Source organism: Myiozetetes cayanensis, unplaced genomic scaffold (genome assembly GCF_022539395.1).
Source record: "Myiozetetes cayanensis isolate MyiCay16 unplaced genomic scaffold, myiCay2020 scf12, whole genome shotgun sequence".
NCBI classification, from domain to species: domain Eukaryota; kingdom Metazoa; phylum Chordata; class Aves; order Passeriformes; family Tyrannidae; genus Myiozetetes; species Myiozetetes cayanensis.
In genome coordinates, this window is record NW_026086826.1 from 3,353,856 (window position 1) to 3,375,516 (window position 21,661).

The 21,661-nt window shown below is 54.2% G+C and overlaps 1 protein-coding gene across 15 annotated transcripts in view; it reads left to right on the top strand.

The window, feature by feature from the left end:
* The window catches only part of PTPRF (protein tyrosine phosphatase receptor type F), a 370,907-nt gene that overhangs the window by 337,587 nt on the left and 11,659 nt on the right, over positions 1-21,661 (top strand). For 10 of the 15 annotated variants that reach the window (XM_050306448.1, XM_050306451.1, XM_050306453.1 and 7 more), the window contains 5 exons: positions 1,475-1,590; positions 4,380-4,412; positions 7,086-7,183; positions 14,907-15,030; positions 16,551-16,726. In XM_050306448.1, coding sequence (XP_050162405.1) covers positions 1,475-1,590; positions 4,380-4,412; positions 7,086-7,183; positions 14,907-15,030; positions 16,551-16,726 — 547 coding nt within the window. The remainder of the gene's footprint in view (positions 1-1,474; positions 1,591-4,379; positions 4,413-7,085; positions 7,184-14,906; positions 15,031-16,550; positions 16,727-21,661) is intronic. The other 5 variants (XM_050306452.1, XM_050306454.1, XM_050306455.1 and 2 more) reach the window with 1 other exon arrangement.

The window sequence follows — 21,661 nt, forward strand, 5'->3', positions numbered from 1 at the left end:
TTGCAGTCTCTAATGAGGAAGCTTTGAGGCAATACCAGGGAACTGTAAGAAACAGCAGGTTTGGTGGTCTTTAATGAGAGAAGATGGCCCCAGAAGGGATTTCTGTACCAGGGCCCCATAGAAGATATTCCCACCTTGGCTTAGCTTAGCACGGGGAGGAAGCACCAGCCTGTGGTGCCCAGACCTGACATTCGTGTCCCTGCTGCATCCTAGCCCTTGGAGCAGCAGCATATCCCCTTCCAGCACCATATCCCCTTCCAGCACCACCTGCATGCTCAGAGTAATTCTGTGGTTTTGGCTGTCCAGCCTCTCTTCAGAGGCATTTTCCCCCCGAGGTATCTGTGTGTCATATTCACAGTGGCAGATCTACAATGGGAATGAATGGAAGCTGAGCATCAGTGGGTAGCTTGGGATCTGGAGGATGGTTTAACACTTGCCCTGACTAAGCTAATGAGGGAGAGACAAACTTTATTTACGTGCTGTGCCCATTCCCAAGAAAAGCTGGCCCACTTTGCTCAAGGGCTTAGGGACTGGTGCACAGTAGCACATTGCACATCCTACTGTGCTCCTGATAGGAGAATCACTGATTTATTTGTTTGTCACGTATTTTCCCTTCTTTCTATCAGTGCTCTCAGTCTTTCAGCTCTTTTATCTCAGTCTGGGCAGCTGGAAGACTTCAGATGTTGAGATGCCTCAGAGTAGTGTAAGACTCTTCTGCATGTTGGCAAAGCATCAGGGTCAGCGCAGACTCAAAGAGAGTACTGCTGTCCTGCCCCTGCCCAACACCCCTCTCCACTGCTTGGGTATATCCACCATATTTTTAATCTACAGCAAGAAGTGGGACTTAAATATTCACTAGAAACCCTTCTTGCAGTATTAGATTTTCCTTAATATTCACTTGTCCACTTTTTGATTGGATCTGTCCCTGCTTTGCCTGTGAATTCCAGCAAGAGCCTGAGGTGGTGGCATCGCTCTAGGCATAAATATAGCATGAAGAGACAACATTGTATTTTATTGTTCCATTAATACACGCCTTGGGTGCCTTCAACCATTCAAGACATGTATTAATGGCCCAATAAAACACACCCTGAAGAGCCTTTACGCTATTATATTATAGCATTCTGTATTTAAATATTTCTAATACTTGGAAAAAAATTTTATTATATCCTTCCACTACAGGAAGTAGTTCCTAGAAACAGTAGGAGGAAACAACATCTGCATTTTCTGTAATAAATATTATGCAGAATACCACATTTCAAAGTGCCTCGCTAATCAGACATCTGACATTGCTTACGTATGATCTCTCCTGTTTGGAAATTGGAGGCACGAGAGATGATGTGACTTGCCCTGAGCCCCAGGGAACCTGGGATGGAGCTGAGTATCTGGGACACAGGGACCCAGACTCCTTCCCAGGATGGTTCATGCCAGTCTCTGCCAGAGCTCACTTGCTTGTTTGTGCACTCTCTGTCCGTAGGAAAAGGGCACACTCCCCCTCTTCCAAGGATGAGCACTCCATCGGCCTGAAGGACTCGCTCTTGGCCCACTCCTCTGACCCAGTTGAGATGAGGCGACTCAACTACCAGACTCCAGGTAAGGAGCAGCTCACCCTCATGCATCCTACTTCCCCCAGTTCCCCTCTTCCACATCCCCATGCCAGAGGCGGAGTTGCAGTCCCTCCCACCCTCCGGCAGCTCCACACCCTCTCAGCCACAGTGGCACAGAGGGAGCTCTAGACCGAGGATGTCCAGCAGGTGTCTGCTCTGTGGGTTGCAGATCCTTCTCCCTGGCCCTGTCACTGCAGGCCTGCAAGGCTGGGGAGCCTGGATGGGGCCAGCCTGTTGTGTGGTGTGTGTCAGACATTCCGTGAAGCTCACTGCAGCCGTCCTGAGCCGGGAGGAGCCTCCACGCAGTCGGGAGCGCCCGTACCTGCAGTGGTCCTGGGTACTGGGCTGAGCTGGGGTTCAGTGCTGAGCCCCACTGAGGCAGTGCTGGCCACACGGGCTGCATGGGGGGAGTCAGGAGGTACAGAGCCCTCGTACTGCTGAGGGTGTCCCAGCAGCTTCATCCTGGTTCTTTGGTGTACTGGCTCTCCTGCTCTGCTCGGCTGAGGGTGAAGAGAAGAGCTGCCTGCAGGCTGCATCGCTCCCCAGCCAGTGCTGTGGCCCAGTGAAGGGCACTGCTGCTCAGGGTGGTCTCAGTGCAGAGGATGATAGTTCAGTAGAAGCCATTCTCTGCCTGCTGCTTTCACTGCCCTGGGGTGCCTCGGGCTGTAGCTGGTTTGCCAGCCAGTGGAGGCAACTGTGCTTTGCACTGCAGAAAGGTCTTGTGCTGCTGCTTTGTGCCTGCACATCTCTGATGGCACTGAAAGCACAGTACCTGTCATTGTAGTGATCAGAGACAGGCTCACCCTGACTCGTTCAGAGCCTTTCAGAGAGTCCAAGTCCTAGATGAACTGAGGGAGCGCCTGGGCTTTTGTGATGGAGGGAGCCAGTTCAGCAGTAAATGAGGCACATACAGTTCTTTCTAACTTGCAGCTCCTCCTGGTCTGTAACCTACTTTCGTTTTCCTCCTGCTGCTCATTCATCTAAGAGCTTTCATCTAACAGGAAGTGTTTTGGAGGGACCATTTCGTGATGTAAAACTGCTGTGTCTGGCAGTGGGGGCAAGAGGAGCCTTTCCTGTTGCCACTCACAGCAGTCTGACTCACACCTGGGGTGAGCTTCACCAGCTCGTCACCTTCTGTGCCAGGGCAGCTGTCAGAGGTCTGTAGTTAGTGCATCTCCCATGCAGGAACTGATGGCAGATCTCAGGGATGGGAGGCAGCAGCAGCAGCCTTGCAGTTGCCAGCAGAGCTGGCACATTAATTGGCCACAGCACAGGCCAGCGTGGTATTGCAGCACAGGAGGAAAGTCTGTGGGGAGAAAGGAAGGCACCTGTGCTGGAGGAGGAACATCTCAACAGGCAGATCAGTGGGAGCAGCTCTGAGAGGGGATCACATGCAGTCAGCAGCAGCGTGCAGCTTCCTGAGGAGGAGCACAGTGTTGAACAGGGCTGCTCCAGGACAGTTATGCATGGGGACAGGCCTCTGTGACATGTCTCCACATGGGCACAAGAGCCATCTTTGCTGTGTGCTCGTGGTTTGCATTGCACAGAGGATTGTGACAGGTCAGGCTTGTGTCTGCTCCCATCTCCAGCAAGATTGGGGTGTTTGCAACAAGGACGTCCCTTGCGAGGGCTATAGCAAGGGTCAAGAGTTGCCATCAGAGAGAAGAGGGGGCTGGGAAATTTTCTTTTCCCGCCTGTGCCTAAGGACAAGCCAAAGATGCTGGCTCATTTGGTGAGTTTGCAGAGCTCTCTGGAGAGGCAAAATCAAGCCAGAGTGCCCAGTTCACTCGAGGCAGCAGCAGGGGCCTGGGACACTGCCAGACAATGCTCCTCCACCACGACACAGCACGGTGTCCTCCTCCCCTTCTCCCCCCTTCAACACTTGTGAGTCTCTGAGGGGTGGAAGTGGTTGTTGTGCATCCAGAAGTGACTGTTCCAGCTCCTGATGAGCTTGTCCTCGTTAATGAGGCGCATGAAAACCACCAAGCCCGGTGGGTCCGTGCTGTTGCCCCCGTCACCCGCCGGAGGTTGAGGCAGTGCTGTGCGGATGCACTGACAAGAGGTGCTGGCCACCAGCCCTGGTAGCTCCCTGCTGGAGCGTGCTGAGCAGGGAAAACTTGTTTAATGCATAATTAATTGGGCTCCTGTTATTAAATATTAAGCTTTCTCATTTTTGTGGTTTCTACTTCAGACAAGGGTTTTCTCTCCCCTCTGTCAGCCTGCCTGTACTAACGTACTGCTGTGCCAAGTCACTGAGAGGATCCAGGGCCGGGCAGTGTCCCAGTACACCATGAAACGAGGCTGGGTTGTGCTGCTGATGAGCTGCAAGCGAGCTGGAGGCTCAGGGGCACTGAGCAGAGGTGGCTGGAGCTGAGTGCAGTCCTCGTGGCCTCCAGCCAAGCACAGATGCCACCTGTACCTGCCACCCCCTGGCCCTTGCTGGCTCCCTGGGGCACAGGCCTGTGGCCAGTGGTGTGCAGGGAGAAGTGTAGCTCTTGGTGTCAGGTGAAGACCTGTGTGCTCACTGCTCTGCAAGTAGCTCCAGCTCCACGTGTTTGCCATCGAGGGATGGCACTGGCCAGAGCCAGCAGCCCAGAGAGCAGGCCCCTGGGCCAGGCAGTCGGCCCTGGGCAGGAGGGAGGCTCCCAGTGCTGTGTTGCAGATGGTGCTTTCCTTTGCATCTTCATCTCTTTGTCCTTCCATTTCTGAACCTCTGCGATGATGACTAAAAGCTAATGGGATTTCTGTTCTTGCCCCGTTTTCTTTTCTTTGCAGGTGCCAGTGTCGCCTGTTGCCCGAATATCTCAAGTTAGTTTTAACTCCTGTTTTTACCTTACGACACCTTTTGCTTTTTTTCTTTCACTTTCTCTCTCATCTCTGTAATTTCTGTTTCGATGTCATGAAGGTCACCCTCACCCACAGCAGAGTGTAAAATGGCGGTGATTTCACTTTCTGACATGCTGTGTGGGGGCCAGGCTCGGTACTGCTCACACGGCACTACAGCAGCTCACCACAGCGCAGTGCAGAAGGGAAGGCCCCGAGTGCTGGGCTGCCAGGAGGCTTCTGCAGCAGCCCATTGCCTGCTCCCAGGCCACCTGCCCCCCTCAGAGTGGGTATGCCAGGCTGTTCTGTTTGGCAGTGCTGGCACCAGGTTGCCAGGCACAAAGCAGAGGGACTTACTGCTTTAGAAGGTTGGATGGAGTAACACCAGCCTGTGGGTGTCACTGCCCCTTTATCCCTTGTCTTCTGAGCTTCAGGTTCACCCTCAAACAACCATGAAAGCGTAGCCTTCCTGCTGCTGGATGTACATCTGTGTGCAAACAGGAATGGGGGAAGTATGTGGGATAAGTGCTTCCCCTGGGAGCAGAGCCAAGGGCTTTGCAGTCTGAGGCCCTGCAGGCATTGTGAGACCTCTGAGCCCTTCTAGCCTGGTGGAGAGCTCACTGTCCCCTTGCCAGAGCAATTGGAAGAGCTTGTGGAAGTCCTGGCAAAGTGTACAAATCTCCTCCATCTTGCCTTGCAGTGGCAGTGGCAGCTGTTCTAGGTTCACTGTAAGGGGATTCCAACCACCTCTTTCTCCCCATCTGCCTTTGCAGCTCTTTTGTTGCTGCAGCACGACCTCGGCCAGCAAAACCACAAGTTTGAAGAGACCCCATTGTATTTCTCAGTTGAGATGAGGGTCTGCAGCTCTGCTGTGGTCCGTGCCATGCTTTGTACATAACCACGTTGGGATAAGCACGTACTGTGGTTATGTTCTAGTCTGTCTTCTTCCAGCCCCACACTTCTGCCTTGGCCCCACACTGTTGTTCATCAGTAACAGCTCTGCAAAGGCTGCCCCTGAGCTGCAGCCTCAGAGCTCTGTCACCAGTGATCTCTGTGGGCCTGCTCAGCCACCTCAGGGATACTGATGGGCGAAGTGACAAACAGAGGACCATGTGCAGGAGGAACCTCAGCACGAGGCAGAAGAGGGATATTTCCATCTCCGTCTGCCCGTGTGTTCTCAGGCCATCCGTGGATAGCTCTGCTCTGTCAAGTGATGGCAGGATGAGTGTGTGCTGGATTGGGTCTTGCCTGTGTGCGGATGTCAGGTGCTTTATGCAGAGGTCTGAGGTGTAACACTTCCATGTTACCACCTTGTGGCTTGTCACCACTGTGTCAAATGCCTGCACCCTGCCTGGGGACTGCTCCGTCACCTCAGTGGCCCATCACTGCCATCTGTGGTGCAGTTCAGGCTCCCGAGAGATTGGAAAGCTCCTGGCTGTGCTCCAGCCTTTCTCCCTGAGTGTGAGTCAACAGCTTCAGCCTATTAATAATCGTTATTACCCGTGTGGGGTTTCTGGGAAACCCACAGAGCAGCCGATGGAGTCACGAGCCTTGTGATTTGGATGAGATGTTTCACAACCACGTTCCTGCCAGTTCGGCATCTCAGCATCAGAGAAGGAGGTTGTGATGGTTGAGCCCTTAATCCCAGAGCCCTAGTAGGGCTCCTCCCAATCCCACATGCACACCACCACAATGCCTGTCCCCTGAGTGGGATCTGTGGGATCCCCTCCTCTTTCAGGGCCTTTCCCCTGAGCAGGGCCTTGACTCTGCCCAGCGTGAGCCATCCTGCTTTAGGTCTAAAACCGGGCAAGACTTCTGCCATGGCTTGAGCTGCATGCCAGCTCACAGCAGCCTCCTAAAAGCTGCTGGAGGGCACATCACTGCACACGGTGCCTTGCACGAGCCAGCCCAGAGGAGCTGAATTTTGGGCCCTGGAGGTGTCTCTGCCTCTGGAGCATCACTGGAAAACATTTGAGTTACACATCTGCAGGCAGAGCTGCTCCTCAGCTCTCAGAATGTTGCACAGTGTCCAACAGGGGAGCAACCATTGCTCCTCCATGGGGCCCTTCCCATCTTTCCCTCGCTCCCTGGGGACTGGGGCAGCATCTGCCTACCCAAAAAGCTGTGCACACGCACTGCCGAGGCTTTGTCTGGAGCAGGTCCGGGCGAGTTTCTTTTTGGCTAATGCCATTGTCAGGCCTAAGCAAGAGGATCAGCCTCAGCCCTTGGCGGTGAGAGCACCAGAGGATCAGTGTGTTCCACTTCAGCCCACGTGGGAGCCCGGGAAGCGCAGTGACAGCGTATCCTTGGGCTGTTCCTGCCAGGGGGGCTGTCCCGAGCCCCTGCCCGCTGCGTGGCCTGCTCTGTGTGCCCGGTGGCTGTACTGTCCTGGCTTGCTCACCCCGGTCATGCCCATTCTGCACATCACCTCTCTGTTCTGTCCACCGCGCCGCGTGCTCTCACAGTGTGTGCCGCATGCCCCGTGGTCTCGCCGACCTCCCATCCATCCTGCCCGGCGCTTCACATCGTCACACGTGTCCGCCCGCCTCGCACCCACCTCCTCGGGTTTGTTGTGCACATTGTTGTGCCGTTGTGGAGCCTTCCCGGGGCCCTGCAGAGCCATAACCTCTCCCTCCTCCCTCCTTGTCTCACGTGCAGGCATGCGCGACCACCCCCCCATCCCCGTGAGCGACCTCGCCGACAACATCGACCGGCTGAAGGCCAACGATGGGCTCAAGTTCTCCCAGGAGTACGAGGTGAGCGTGGGAGCGGGACGGGCTGCGGGGCAGAGTGATGCTGGCCAGGACCCCCCAGCAGAGAGGGCTTGATGAAAGCTGAGCTGTGCCTCCCCTGCAGCAGCACCGCCTGGGCAGGCCCCACGCCAGCCCTGGGAGCCTGCCAGCTCTCCCTGCCAGCCCCAGAGCGGTGGGAACTCGCCTCGAGCAGTTGAAGCGTGGCTGGTACAGGGAAAAGGCCTTGCAGCAGAATGCACAGCAGCCTGCCATGCTCCCACCGTGGTTACAGCCTTAGGAGTGAATGGGAGCTCATGTCTGCCTGCCTGGGCTGTCGCTGATTACTTTGTTCTGCTGTGTGAGGGCTGCCCTCCGTCCAGGTTGGCTGAGGTATTTCAGCCCACAGCATCCTGTGCCCCTTCACTTCCATCCACATTCAAAGCTTTGCTCTCTGCGCCATCCTCTGATGCCAACAGATATGCATTTGAGTTTTCATTCCTGCTTTCCCCGCCTAATCTCCCCCTGAACACTGTTGGACTGTGCTGGCATTAGCCTGTGCCATTCAGCATCTCTTCAGAAACTCTGCTGATGTCCCATGCCCTGGAGTAGTCCCAGCTCCCCTGCCTGCACAGAGCTCTCTCTGCCCTACAGCCCTGAGCTGCAAACTCACCTCCATCTCTGAATCATGCTCCTGCCCTGGTCCATATCTCTGGTGGAGCCCCTGGGTAAGTACTGTGTGCACCCACCACTGATGCTGCCTTTGCTCGCACATGCAGGCACGCACTGGGCATTTGGTGAATCCCTCCATCCTGCACTGCACCTCTCCCAGCCCAACCTCCTCCATCCCTGTCCTCCCCAGAGAACAACTTGCCAAAGGGGTGCACATGTGGAAGGGAAGCGGCTGCCTTGCCTTTCTTGGAACTCTCCAGGCTGCGTGATTAGGTTGAAACTGTGTAAAACTATGAAAAGTTCCTCTGCCACCATGAGAGCAGCAATGGCAGGATGATGTTTTGCTGTGCTTACATGCAGGACCCTCTTGAGCCGCAGGAGACTTGTAAATAAACCCCCACTACTATTAAAGAGGGAATAAATTTAGGAAGTATTCTATGCTTGTGCTATCACTTCTGTTTGAATTGTTATCTGCCTGTGCCTGTGGCCTCCCCTTCCTGCACCATACCTACACTGATTCATGAGATGAGATCAGAACGTTTGCCCACGAGGTAGGATTATATATGCCAGGAAAGGGAAAGCAGATCTCTGTGTTGAGAAGGCAAGGGAGGAATTCCAGCTAGTTCAAAGGGTGTGCTTGTGTGTATCCAAGGAAGGCACAGAGCTCTCTTTCGTTTTGGGATGCCAAGATGAGGGCTTTGGCATCCCTCTGTATTCAGCTGTCTGAACCAGAGAGATGAGCTACAGCATTGCATCGCAACTTGGGAAATGTTTAAAGGAATAATGTGCTTCCCTCGCAGCCACCTGTGTGTTCATGTATGTCCTGCCAGTGGTGCCAAGGTGTGCAGTCATATCTGTCTGCCTTGGGCTTTTTGTTACCAGTCCAGCTGAAATGTTAAGCAGGGCTGCCCACAGACAGGCTGTGGCTCTGCTGCACGGTGTGGATTTGGCAGGATCCATTGTCTGTGCACTCCCATCTTCACACTAGGCCTGTGCTCATTAGAGCCTGCAGTGTAATTCTGAGCTGTGGGAACTGTTTTGGAAAAAATGAGCATTAAGTAAATTCTCTTAGCTGCTTTCATGAGCCTCTCTCTTCTCATTTCTCTTTCTTTAGAATATCATGGCTGGTTGAGAGCACCAATCAGTTGTACTTCTCATGTTGAAGCAGCTATTAAGTAGCTGATTGTTGCATGTAATTTTTTCCTCTGGATTCTGCTGTGTTTGACTCCTTATCAGCTGGAAATTACTGAACATGGCAGGCTCATACAGTGTTTGACACTAGGATGGACCCCAAAGCAGAAGGGGTTACCCCTTGTTGGCGTGTGGGGATCGATACAATCGTTTCCCATTTGAAATGCCGGTGGGAAGAATCCTGGACCGAGTTTGCAGAGAACAGCAAAGCTGCCTGTGCAGGATTGCTGCTGCAGTGGGTCTGCTCTCATCCTGGTCCCTGTGTGCGTGGGCAGAGCAGCAGCTCCCTTTGGGGCCTGCAGTAGGAGGGCTGGAGGGCAGGATGGGCACAGCATGTGCTGCTGAGTAAGGGAATCTGCAGAGTGGATGCGGAAATAGCTGAGGTGGGAGGGGAACAGGCTGTGCAGCCCCGTGGGAGCCCGAGACAGGAACCACACTTGGACACATTCTGTGCATTTGCAGTTAAGTGGTGATACAGTCCCTGGGACCGTGTGAGCCCCAGACCTTACGCAGAGCTGAGTGGTGGCCCGGCACTTAGGGAGATGGAAGCCCTGACCCTGTTCCCCATGGCATGGTAGTGCTGCCAGACTGGTCATAGCACCGCTGAGCAGGGAGACCCAAGGGAGGAAGGCGTCGCAGGTGAGCCCCCAAGGCCCATTTGCTGTTTGACTGTGCTTTGGAATAGTTGAATTTTAAGTGTTTTTGCAGAGTAGCCTGTCAGCCTAACATCTCCATGGGGCGCAGGGCTGTTTATAGATGGCTCGTGTTCCAGGAGCGGTGGCACCACAGGCAGAGAGCAAATATTTAACAGCACTTTTAACCACTGAGGCCAGCTGGCCCAGAGCCATCAGTCTGGCACTTGCCTGAGCTGTGCAAGCAATAGCAGGGTAACCTAGACACAGGTGACACAAAACAAGACCTGTCACCACCTCGCCGCACGCCTGGGAAGGGAGCACGGAAGGGTGGCAGGGATTTCTCACAGCTACCTGACCTCCATTCCCACAGGTCAGAGAACAAATAATATTGCTCACGCCGGTTTGCCACCCCGCGTGGCCGAGCAGCCCGAGCGACAAAGCCAGCACGGAGCAAGCTGTGCACTGGCTGTGGGCAGAGCAGGCTCATGAGCTGCGGGTCAGCCCTCTCCCCTGGCACCTGGGAGCCATCCCAGCTGGGCCTGCTGGTATCCCTGGTGCGACAGGAGAGGCTGGACTGCAGGTGCCGGGAGCTGAGCCGGCTGCAGACACGGTTAAGTGCTGCCAGCTGCTCTGGTTTGGGGCAGAGCACAGCCCCACCGTGCTCCCCGGGCACGCAGCAGCCGGGGAGTGGGGTACAAGGGTCTGGCAGCAGCTTCTGGCCTGGCTGCACCAGGAGGGTGTTTTATTTTTAGTGTACAGCGAGAGCTACAGTGAATTTGCAGTGTGGGATTAATGGAATTAAGTAGAAGGGAGGCTGAGCCCCCTGAGCGCGGACCCGCGGGCGGTGGCAGGCGCTGTCGCTGTGTTGGAGCTCCTCCTGTGGGCACCTTCCCACGCTGCAGCCTGTGCACCAGGGACAGGCTCCTGCCCTCGGATGGTGCAGGAGTGCCTGCTCTGGTACAAACAGGTGTGCACACACACACATTGTGTGTGCATCTCGCACTGCAGCCGTGGGGTCCAGCAAGCCGAGCGCTGCTGTCCCCTCTGGTGCTGTTAGCAAACACAGGACTGGCTGGCTGCTGTTTCTGGGCCAGGTCCTGCATCACCTTCCCGGGGGGAAAATTTCTTCCTTACGTCCAAACTGCAGCTCGTGGCTGTTGCCCCTCATGCCCAGTCCCTTTGGCATGTCCATCCAGTGTATGGCCCTTGAGGGCAAAGCAGGCTGTAGGTGATGAGAACCTGACAGTGGGGCACTGCCCAGCACATTAGTTCTTGGTAATCTTTAGGTTGTATGTGAGATTTGACTGTGCTTCTGCTTTCTAGTGCAGTGGGGAGGCTGCAGACCCTTCCTCACAATTTTCTAAGGAGACAAACACTGCTGACCTGCCCAAACCCTGGGTTCATTTGCGTTTTCCTTAAAGCCACTGTGGACATTGCATCTCCCTTGCCTGCAGTCCTGGCAAGACAGCTTAGGTGGTGGGAGAGGAGCTTGGATCCCTGGAGCCAGTGAGCCCAGGAGGTGCTGGACCCAGGGTGCCCCTTGCTGTGGGTTTAATGGGCTGATCGGGAAGCTGCCTCACGCAGCGCTCACGTTCCGGTAATAAGAACAATAAGGCTGAAGCGCTGCCAGCGATTGATTCAGAAGCACATTATGTCCTCATTTGAGACGCAGCACAGATTGACAGTGGTCAATGCTTGTGCTAATGTGGTTGATTTCGCAGGAGGCCGGGGAGCACTCACTCACCTTCCCATCGCCGTGCCCTTGTGCAGCCACCCGAGCCGCGCGGGGTCACGGCTGCCCCAGCCCCTCGGCTGCCACAGGGGTTTGCCTGCCCGGGCTGCCCGTGCCTGCCAGCAGCAGAGACAACAGCAGGGACTTGGCATATGGAGGGATTTTGGAGCTGCACTGGGGAAGGGGAGCAGCAAACCCCAGGTGGACTGCATCTGAGAGATAAACTGGCACCCAGGAATGTTTTCAAGGCATTTGCGGAGTGCTCTCGAGTCTGTCGAGGAAAGAGCCTTTTTCCAATTCCCTTTCAATGGTCTGGCTCTGTCTTTATGGCAGCAGCAGCAGGAATCCCTGAACTACTTTGGAGAGATTGCTCCTTGCACTTCCATGCTGGGAAGGAGGAGTTTCACTAATTGGGCTTTTTCTTAATTTGCACTTGCTGTCTTACAGCATCTCCCCTGTCACTTTAAAGCAAAGTAAAACTAAAAGTCATGGGGCTTTTAAGTTTGTTCCTGGCTCATTTCCTTCCAATTTCCCAGCCCTTCTGCTTTCTAGGAAGAATAAGTTGACAGTATTACTCTGGTCAAGTTTGGGGATGAAGCAGTCATTCCCATGAGCTCCAGAGAGGAACAAGAGCAGATTCCCAGTGCCCAAACAGTTGTGGAGCAAGGTGGGGAGACAAGGCAGTGCTGCCACAGTCAGGGGCTGCAGAGCATTGTACAGAGATGGGACAAGACTTGCCAACCACCACTCTATGTAAGGGTTCCAACTGCTCTCCAAGCAGCCCATCATCCTCCAGTTTATTTACGCATTTGTTTGCCTTAAAGGGGGGAACAGGTGTACATTAATTCATCACCAGAGTTTAAATTAAATCATTTTACTTCTAAATGAGTCGATAATTTGCAGGAGTATTTAATTAGAGCCTCTTTGCACTCAGGTGCTCTATTACTTCTGACTTTCTCACCTGTTTGCCCTCTTAAGAGGCTGATGATGATTAGACCATTTCTGCACATCCCCATTGCACATCAAAGCAATTAACCCTAATGGCAACCCCTTGATGCTCCTCCTTGGTTCTGGGGGCTCTTGGCAGCCTTGTTCCCCTGCCACCACCAGGAAATAACCTTTTCCTCTGCCGTGGCAGGACAGGGACTTGCAGTGCCAAGCACACTGCACCGCACAGCTCGGGCGGCCCTGCAGCCCTGTGGCAGTGATGTGCGCTGCAGATTGCACATGAACAACTGCACTGAGCTCTGCCTGCCTCTGCTGAGGGGGGAGGACTTGTTCCAGCACCCACCTCTGCCCTCTTGAGAGTGTTCACAGGGTGCAGGTAGGGCTGGTGCTTTCTTGGGTTGCTTCTCTGCAGCAAGAAGATGCTCACTGATACCTTCAGGGCCAGTCTCAGCCCCACCGCCAGCCAGTTGGTTCTCTGCATGGGCTGTCTGTGCAGACTAAGGCCAGCTTTTTGAAAAACAAGTATTATTTATGTCTCTAATAGGCACTGGTGGGTCCATCTCTTATCCTCCTTAGTTTGTCTATTTGTGCTTCTCCTTCAGTGTGCTCTAGATTGACCAGGCTGGTATCAAAACCCCTCTCACTTATCTCTACTTCAAACCAAAAAGTCCTTACACATTATATTCCTCTTATTTTTTCCTGCCTTTGATCATTTCTGTGCTGCCCTTCTGCAGTTCAGCCCCGCCATTAGGTGGGCAGCAGCCTTCCTGCCACACAGCTGAGAGGAGAGCATCCAAAGAGCTGATCCAATGAGCAGCCTGTCCTCAAAACAAAATACAGGTGCCTGGATGAAATGAAGTGCCCCAGAATGCTGTGATCTGTGCTGGGATGTCTCTGTGCCTGGGCAGAGGAGTGTGCAGAGGCTGTGGCAGCCAGGCCAGTGGGTTTCCAGCCAGAAGCAGCACTTGCAGCCTCCACTCTTGCCATCCCTGCTGCAGCGCCTCTGAGCACAGCGGCCGCCTGCTTATTACACTGATAATAGAAAATTACAGGTTTTCTGTAGGAAATGTCTGTTTACATCCTACATTTCCCAAACTGCCTATTAGCATCGCTGTGATGTCACATCCTCCTGCGTGTTTTCGTCAGCGCTGCAGGCAGCCTGCTGCTGCTGCAGGGAGCACAGGCCACGCGTGGGGACAGACAGCTGCCACCTGGCACAGCACTGGCCTGTGGTGCTGCAGATCCCTCAGGGCTGGTGCAGCAATGCCTGTGCTCTGCGCCCAAGCCAGTATCCAACACCCACTGGTGGCTGCTTGGGAAGGGCTTGCTCAGGAGCGCAGGGGGCAGCAGTGGATGTCACCTTATGCACAGCTGATGGATGGTTGGTGGGGCTGAGCAGAGGGACCATGAGGGCTGTCCATGTCAGCCCAGTCAGGGAGCTGTGCTTCTAACTCAGCCTCTTGCTCACAGCTGATCCAGAGCTGACAGACAGGCATTTCACTGCCTAAGAAACCTCCTGACACGGCTCTCTGCCGAGCGATGAACGCGGATGGCTGCAGAGAGCACAGCGTGCCGTGCTTCCCCTGGCCTCTTTGCCCAGTGCTCATGTCTCTGGGCCAACAAAAGTTTTGGGAAGCCTGAGCTGGGGCAGGACTTTAATGTTTTGGTGGTGTTGGGGTTCATGGGATGACTGAGTCCTGCTGTAGCTGTTTGCCCCCAGCTTGCCCAGGGCTGCACGTGCCGAGCGAGTCTCTCAGACAGCAAAGCCACCCCATCTCAGAGGGGTGCCTGAGGGATGGTCCTTGTTCACCTTGTTTTGTGCACGGACAAAGCCGAAAGGGAAGGCTTTGGGAAGAGGCTTGCCTGGCCATGGAGGAGCCGTGCAGTGGGTGCACCGGCACGTGGCTCACAGGAGAACCATCGGATGTGCAAGGCCAGGTGGGAGTGGGATGTGTGCTTTTCAGGCAGTTCCACGGTGTGCAGGCCTTTTGGCCAAGATTTACAGCGATGTCTCTTCTCCAGGTTTATGGTTTCTTGTCACTCTGTTAACTCAAACAAGAGATATTTACATTGCATAAGTAGTTGGAGCAGTGGATAGTAACCTATCAATTTTCATGACTATTCCCTGGCAAAAGCTCATAGGCTGTCTTGCAGGACACTAATACTGAAAGCTCTTGGGGCACAAGACACCCAGGGCTTGCTATATTTCAAGAGACTGCAGTTCAACAGCTAATAAAACCGCTAGGTCAAGAACTGTGCAGTCAGGTCTCTCTGGAGTCCTGGCAGAAGACCAAATTTCTGCTGATGGAGGATAGCACACAGCAGAGGAGATGAAGGCTCATCTGCAGCAGGCTGTCCCAGCGAGGGGCTGCTTTGCCTGCAGGTCATGGGATGCATGTCCCGCTGGAAACCGGTTTCCAATGTGGTGTGGCTTGACACCCACAGATGTTGTGTCTGACCTGGGGAGAGGCGTGCAGGGCAGTGCAGATTTCCTGGCTGGAACACACGTGTGCTGCAGGATCTCACTGTGCTGTAACCACTCCTGACTCTTTCCTTCTCTTTGTCTCCACAGTCCATTGATCCGGGTCAGCAGTTTACCTGGGAGAACTCCAACCTGGAAGTGAATAAACCCAAAAACCGCTATGCAAACGTGATTGCCTATGACCACTCACGCGTCATCCTGACCTCCATCGATGGTAAGAGTGACTCAGAAGTGGGTACCCCAGCAAGCAGCTGAACCTGACTGTAGCAGGGGACCATCAGGCTCCACACATCTCTCTGTTCTGTGGGAGATGCATCGGGCTCTGGTGTCCATAGCACTGACTCCCATGGTTCCAAGAACCAGCCCCACATCTCTGGAGTCTGGGCTAATACATGTTTTTAGTTCTCTTGCACACAGAGGAGCTGGAGCCCAGGCTCACCTGTTCCCACTGTTCTACAAACCAGCGTCCAGTAGATCTGAGCCCACTCATGGGGATGAGGAAGATGCAGCTAATTCAATGCCTGGGGAAGGAACTGGGGCCTGGCTTTGCACAGGTGGCCCTACAGTCACTAGCATCTTTTTTCCAGGGATGGAAAAGGCTTTTCTAATGCTAATGCACTACTCATCCTCTTCTGGAGGAGGAGGGGGGGGCAAACAGATACAGCAAGCCCTGTTAAGCAGCAGCAGCAGCAGCAGCAATTCGATTCCCTGGCATGCCTGCTCACGGGCAAACCCTCTCAGACAGCTGTGGGGTGAACACGTGGGGGAATCCCTGCTTTCTAGCCTGACTCAGTTGCTGTAAGTGGTGTCTGTGCCTTCCTGGGAACTGTTCCCGAAGCACCCTGCCAGGTCCCCGCCGCCCATGCCAAGGGAGCCGAGTGCTGCACTCCAGCTGCTGCCACTCCCCCAGAGCCACCAGCACTTGCTGTCTGCTGGAGACCTGTAGAAAATTCCCCAGGACAAAAGGACAAGGGGTGACCCCCAGCTTCATTTCCTTCCTCTAATGAAATGCAGATGCTCTCTCCTGGGGACACAAGGAGATTCAGATTCACGCTGCTTTCTCTCCCTGCGGCCGGGGCAGCCCATGCTGAGCAGTGTTTGGAAGCAGCCCCAGGCCTCTGCTTTGCCACATTTATTTTATTAACTATGTGTTTGGATTTTAAAGGCCTTTTACGAAAAATTCCTTTCCTTAAAGTGGTGGAGGCTGGAGCAGCCTCTGCCAGAAGGCAGCAGAGGGGGTCTCACATGGAAGGGTTTCAGTGGCAATGGGAGTAAGATCTCCTTCTCCTCTGGGATACCTGTCCCCCAGGAAGGATGGGAGGACATCCCTGCCTGACATCCGTTTCTAACAGAGACAAACTAATGAAGCAGCCTCATTTTTAAAAGGTGTTGTAGGACCATAGCAAATTGCTGGTGAATTTAAGACAATTATTTCAATGAGTTGCTTGGGGCCAAATGAGCTCCTTAATATTCCTGCCTGTGAATTTCCCTTTGTGTGCGGGTGGCAGCTGTCTCTCTGCTTTGCTGTTGCCTGTTTGTTTGGTTAATGTGGGAGTTACAAAGGATTCTTCTTTGATCAGGCACCATCCCTGTCCTTTGCAGGATTCCTGGGAGAAAGATCCTGCCATCCCCAGCCTCTTCCCCTGCCTGCAGGGCCCTGAAGAGCAATACATACAGGCAGGGTTGTGGGCTGCCTCCCCCCCAAGTAACAGTTTCCCTCTTTGTCCTGCCCAGGAGTCCCCGGCAGTGATTACATCAACGCCAATTACATTGATGGGTATCGGAAGCAGAACGCCTACATCGCCACACAGGGACCTCTGCCAGAAACCCTCAGCGACTTCTGGAGGATGGTGTGGGAACAGAGAACAGCAACTATAGTCATGATGACCAGGCTGGAGGAGAAGTCCAGGGTACAGTGTGTGCTTCCTTTCTTTTCCTGGAGCTGTTGAGGGGCAGGAGGGGGAGACAGGAACAGGAGGGCATCCAGGGAGAGGCAGTTGCAGGGATGTGGCTCACTGTTACTGCCAACCTTGTAAGTGTATCCCTGTGGGGCAAAAGGGTGGCACAACCTCCTGTCATTGTCCTGCTCATTTACCCCTGTTTTACCTGTGGGTCTGCGTGCACACCCCTGCTTTCCTTCCCCACATCATTCACACCAGAGGGAGAAAGGAAAGCTCTGAAATGGGGAGTGTGGGCAGTCCCAGAAGCTGAGAAGCTGCAATGGGTAGGTTGTACCAGCAGCATCCTGCAGCCTGACAGGACCCTGGCATCTCTGGCGATGCAGGGGAATGGCTGACAGGGTCTCATTGCAATAAGGAGACTAATTTGTGCCTTGTCCAATGACAATGTGTATAAATGAGCGGCTCATACTGCCAGGATTAGATATTCTGATGTAATAAATGCAAAGCTGCCTGCAAACCGTGGGGAAGGTGTGAGGTGGAGAAGGAGCAGGAGCCCTCACTGCGGATGATACTTAAGGTTTTCATGACAGAGGTTCTCACTTAGCCCCTGAAGCAGGAATTTGTAAGCTGGGACCAAGCGCTCCCGTGCCCGGATGCACCCTTTGGGCAAAGCCTGCCCAAGCAGGAGGCAGCTTCTGCCTCTCGTGATCCAGTTTGTTCCTAAAAGTAAAATTTTAGTGGTGAGCATTTGTACTTGCAGAATATTTTAGTGTTGCCATGCCAACAGCAGGAGAAGGGGCTTGTGCGCTCAAGCTGTGAAGCACTGGTTATTTTTAGCCCAATAAGCTCATTCTTGAGAAGCAGAAGCTGTCAAGTTTGGGTTTAGTTAAAACTTTTGCCCGCATGCTCTCCCTCCCTTTCAAAGCTTTAGCACTGAAATGCTCACAGGGGTGTCCCAGCCCACGCTGGCTGGGAGGAAGCAGCTGGAACAGCCGATCACTGTGGCAAAACAGATCTGCTTTCTCTGCATGTACAAAAACAGGCACTGTTGATGGGTTTCCCCGGCTCTACAAATGCCCTGCAGCCTGCAGGGAAAAGCAGTGTTCCTCGGAGATGAGCTGCCTCTAGAGATGCAACCCCAGCTCTGCGCTGTGCTTCCCCCTGCACGGCCCTGCCTGTTCTGTCCGATGGCCACTGTCACCCACCCAGCCCAAACAGGCAGGGAAATTAACCTGACCTGTCCTGCGGCTCAGGGCTTGGCACGTGGGCTGAGCAAGATCAGAAGCTTCTGATCAACCACCCTCTGCAGCTGGGGGTCGTATGGGGACTTTTTGTTGCCTTTACCTTTCAGTAATGGAGCATGTATTTGAAGTACAAGGAAAAGCCCTTCTAGGTTGCCGAGGCAATCCATGCCCGGAGCCCTGACTCACTCAACTCCTGGGCTGCTTAGCTATGGCAAAGCACTCCAAGGTGTGTGTTTCTTGAAGATAACAGGTTTCCTTTGACCCCACAGGCACTTGTCTTTGCCCGAGATGCCTGTGCTGCCGAGCTGTGCATTATCTCCCCCCAGCACGCTCCCTGTCAGTTCATCCTGCGGTCGCCTCTTGCAGTATTGGTTTCTGTCCCAAACACAGTGCGTGTGGTCAGGCTTCTGGTGACAAGACAGGCACTGTGAATCCCTGTCATGGGCAGGAGGTGACCAGAGCCCTCACAGAATCTGCAGTCAGCCTGCATGACTGGGCACACTGCCTGGGGGCTCTGGGCTGACCCAAGCAGACCCAGACCCCAGCATTTGCTCCCTGGCACTGCCTGCCCATGTCCTGCTGCCTCTTTGGCACAGCACTAATGAGAAGTGGGCAGTTTTCTCAGGCACTACAGGAGGGGCAGGTTGCCAAGGGAGGCAGTGGAGAATCCTGAACGCTCCTGAATCCAACCAGCCATCCACAGCAAGGGCTTCCCTGGATGTGTTTGCTGGACCCTGTAGTTGTCTCAGGGCACCCCCTCACAGCAGGGGCCCTGGCAGGGAGGTGGGATGTAGACTTCCAGGAGATTATTTTCTCTAGGTTGTTTTGTTGTCTTTTTCAGCATCCTCCAAGACAAGATGGCATTCAGCCACCTTGCTGCTCTGCTTTTCCTCATGCTCCTTTGATGGTGGCTAGACCTGTCTGGGGAGCACACCTTTTTGGGGCCAAGGAAGATCCCATCCCAGTCATTGCCCATTGCTCCAGACTTTCAGCAATGAGTCACTGTTTTGCAGTTCATTCCACTCCAGAGCCTTCAAACCTCATCTGATGTAACCCCTGGGGTCCCTGCAGCATTGCTGCCTGCTGATGCTCACGCTGCTGTGGGACAGCACCGCTCCAGGCAGTCACATGGCGTCACAGCGTTACCCAAGGGTGACCTTGCTTGAAAGTCCCCTTGCCCAGGGGCTTTGGTGTGGGCACAGGATTGTCTGTCCAGCTGCAGAGCCCGGGGTGGGCAGCAGGGCCTCGTGGCGAGGTGCCCAGCACAGAGCAGGCTCTGCTGCCTCTCCAGGCGAGCTCCCCAGGTCACCCTCGGCAGCGCTGTGATAAGCCAGCCAGGACCAGCAGCAGCTTGGCAGCCCTGTGGGGGTGACACTGCTTTAAAGGGCTCCTGAGCTGCAGGGGGAAAAAAAAAAAAAATCTTTAAAGAGCATCAGCTTTTATGGTCTGCAATTTCAGCTGGCTTGATGGTCCAAATCATCCTCCCTTTTTCATGTTTTCACAAAGCGAGAAGCACATAAAGGATAGAAATGGCTGGATTGTGCAATTTAGCTGCCTTCAAAGCTTTACAATCAGTTTCAGAATCATTTGGTGGCAGTTCAGAAACACACACTGTAGATTAGCTTTCCCGAAGCTGCTGTGAGCGTGGCGCGTCCCTGCCGGGCTGTGTTGCACGAGAGAGGTATTAAAGTAGGATTTCTCCTACCCTGGGCTATCCCCAAGAGCCCGGCAGAGTGAGGTCTCCCAGAGCAGAGTGCTGTGGCTTGTTCTATTCCAGCCCAGAGCACCAAGCAGCCATCCATGGGGTGTGATCTCCACTGTCCCCAGGCAGGGGGGTAAAGGGGCTGCTGCTCAGGGGCTCTGGGGAAGAGAGGAGCCTGGCAGCCACTTCGTGCTCTCACTGGCAGCGATGCCATCTGGAGCTCGCAAGTGGAGCTAGGAGCAGAGCGCAGCTCTCAAGCTGAAGAGGTGCCCGGCTGCTCTTGGGCACAGGGCATTGAAGGGGAGGGACAGGAGCCACTCAGCAAAGCTGCAGTGAATGGTTGTTCAGGACATTACTGGGCTCCTTAAGTTAATGAGAAACAAGCACTGCCAGAAGAAAACATCTCTTGTCTGCTTTAGTGCCACAGTGTATCAGCTTCAGCATAAAATTTACAGAGCTTGAAAATGGGGCATAAACATTATGGGTAAATTTGGCAGAAAATGTGACTGACTCTTATCTGGTCATGAATAAATAATTTTCAATTACCAGCCCAGGCGCTGCTATTATCCCACACAGGGAACTCCTGTGAAGTTTGTTTTGTGCTCGAGTGCACATGGCCCTGCAGCGTGTGGGTGGCAGGAGGAGACTGCTGTCCCCGGGGTGTAGGCTCAGGCACAGGGACACGCCGTGCTGTTCCCCTGGAACATCCCCTGCAAACCACACCGAGGGCGACAACGGCAAGCAGCTGCCCCGGCACATGCAGGATGCCACGCTGCCCTCCCCTCCATCAGAGAGGGGTCACGTCATCCCCAAGCCAAATTCAGGCAAGGCAGACTCGGGCCTCAGTGGAGACACAGCCTGCAGCTGCCACCCGCTCGTGAGGATGGGATCAGTTTAGCTGTGAAATAAGGTTTGTGACCTCACAGTTGTTCGTGCTGTAGCCAGTCAGTGTCTAATAACAGGCTGGACTGTTATTGCAGAAGAGGAATCTTCTGAGATTTCTGCAGGGCCTGCCACGCTGCCACAGGCCCAAGGCAGCAGAGCAGCTTGAGTGGCAGGAGACCCTGGGCAGGAGGGAGTGGAGCTGCTCTAGGTGCACAGGCACCTGCTGTACCCCATTAGGCAGCCTTGCTCCAGGCACTTCTGCCGGGGCAGGACTTACTGACAGAAGAACCCGAAAAAGCAGGGACAGATGCATCCCTCTGGCTCCAGGTGTGTCTGCATTCCAGAGCCAGAGTGCAGGATGAGGGCTCTGAGCTCTCACAAGCCCCACCCTGCTGAAAGTGCTTTCAATTAAAAGGCAGAACTTCATTGATTTCTAATTAAGCTTATTGTTTCCCTTCCCACACGTTCCCCTGTAAACACGTTCTGCTCATAATTAAGTTTACTATTCCTTGACAAGCACAGATGATCTTCCATTCACTCCTCTCTCCTAGGGCGGGAAAGCATTTTCGGTGCAGTGCACATGGGTGGGAATGAAGCCCTCCTGCTGTCAGCCAGGCACTGCGGGGTGGGGGAGCCGGGTGCCAGATGAAAGAGGGATGCTCAGGGTGCCAATTAAATAGGGAGCTTGGGGCTGCAGAGAACAAAACCGGAGGAGTAGTTTGCAAACGCTGAGCTGTGAAGAGGAGGAGGAGGAGGTCATGAGCAGGTGAACAGGGAGGGATGTGCAGGGAGATGAAGGGGGCAGAGGGATGGGGCCCTGGGGATGTGTTAGGGCTCTCTGCCAAGGGGGCTGCAGCAGGAGCTGTGACTGGTAGTTCAAAGCGCTCTGGCTGCAGAGTTGGAAGGGGGTGATAAAGATGCTGCAGGGCAGGAGATCTCTAGGGAGCAGCAATGTTTTCCTGATGGGACAGCGCTGCCTGCAGGAAGGAGCTGAAGGGATGGTTTTGCCACAGTCTGTGCCTTCTCACAGAGGGACAAGATATGTCTGTGTCTGAGCTGGCATCTGTGCCTTGTTTGCCTTGTTTGCCTTTTGAAACACCCGGGAGATGTAGG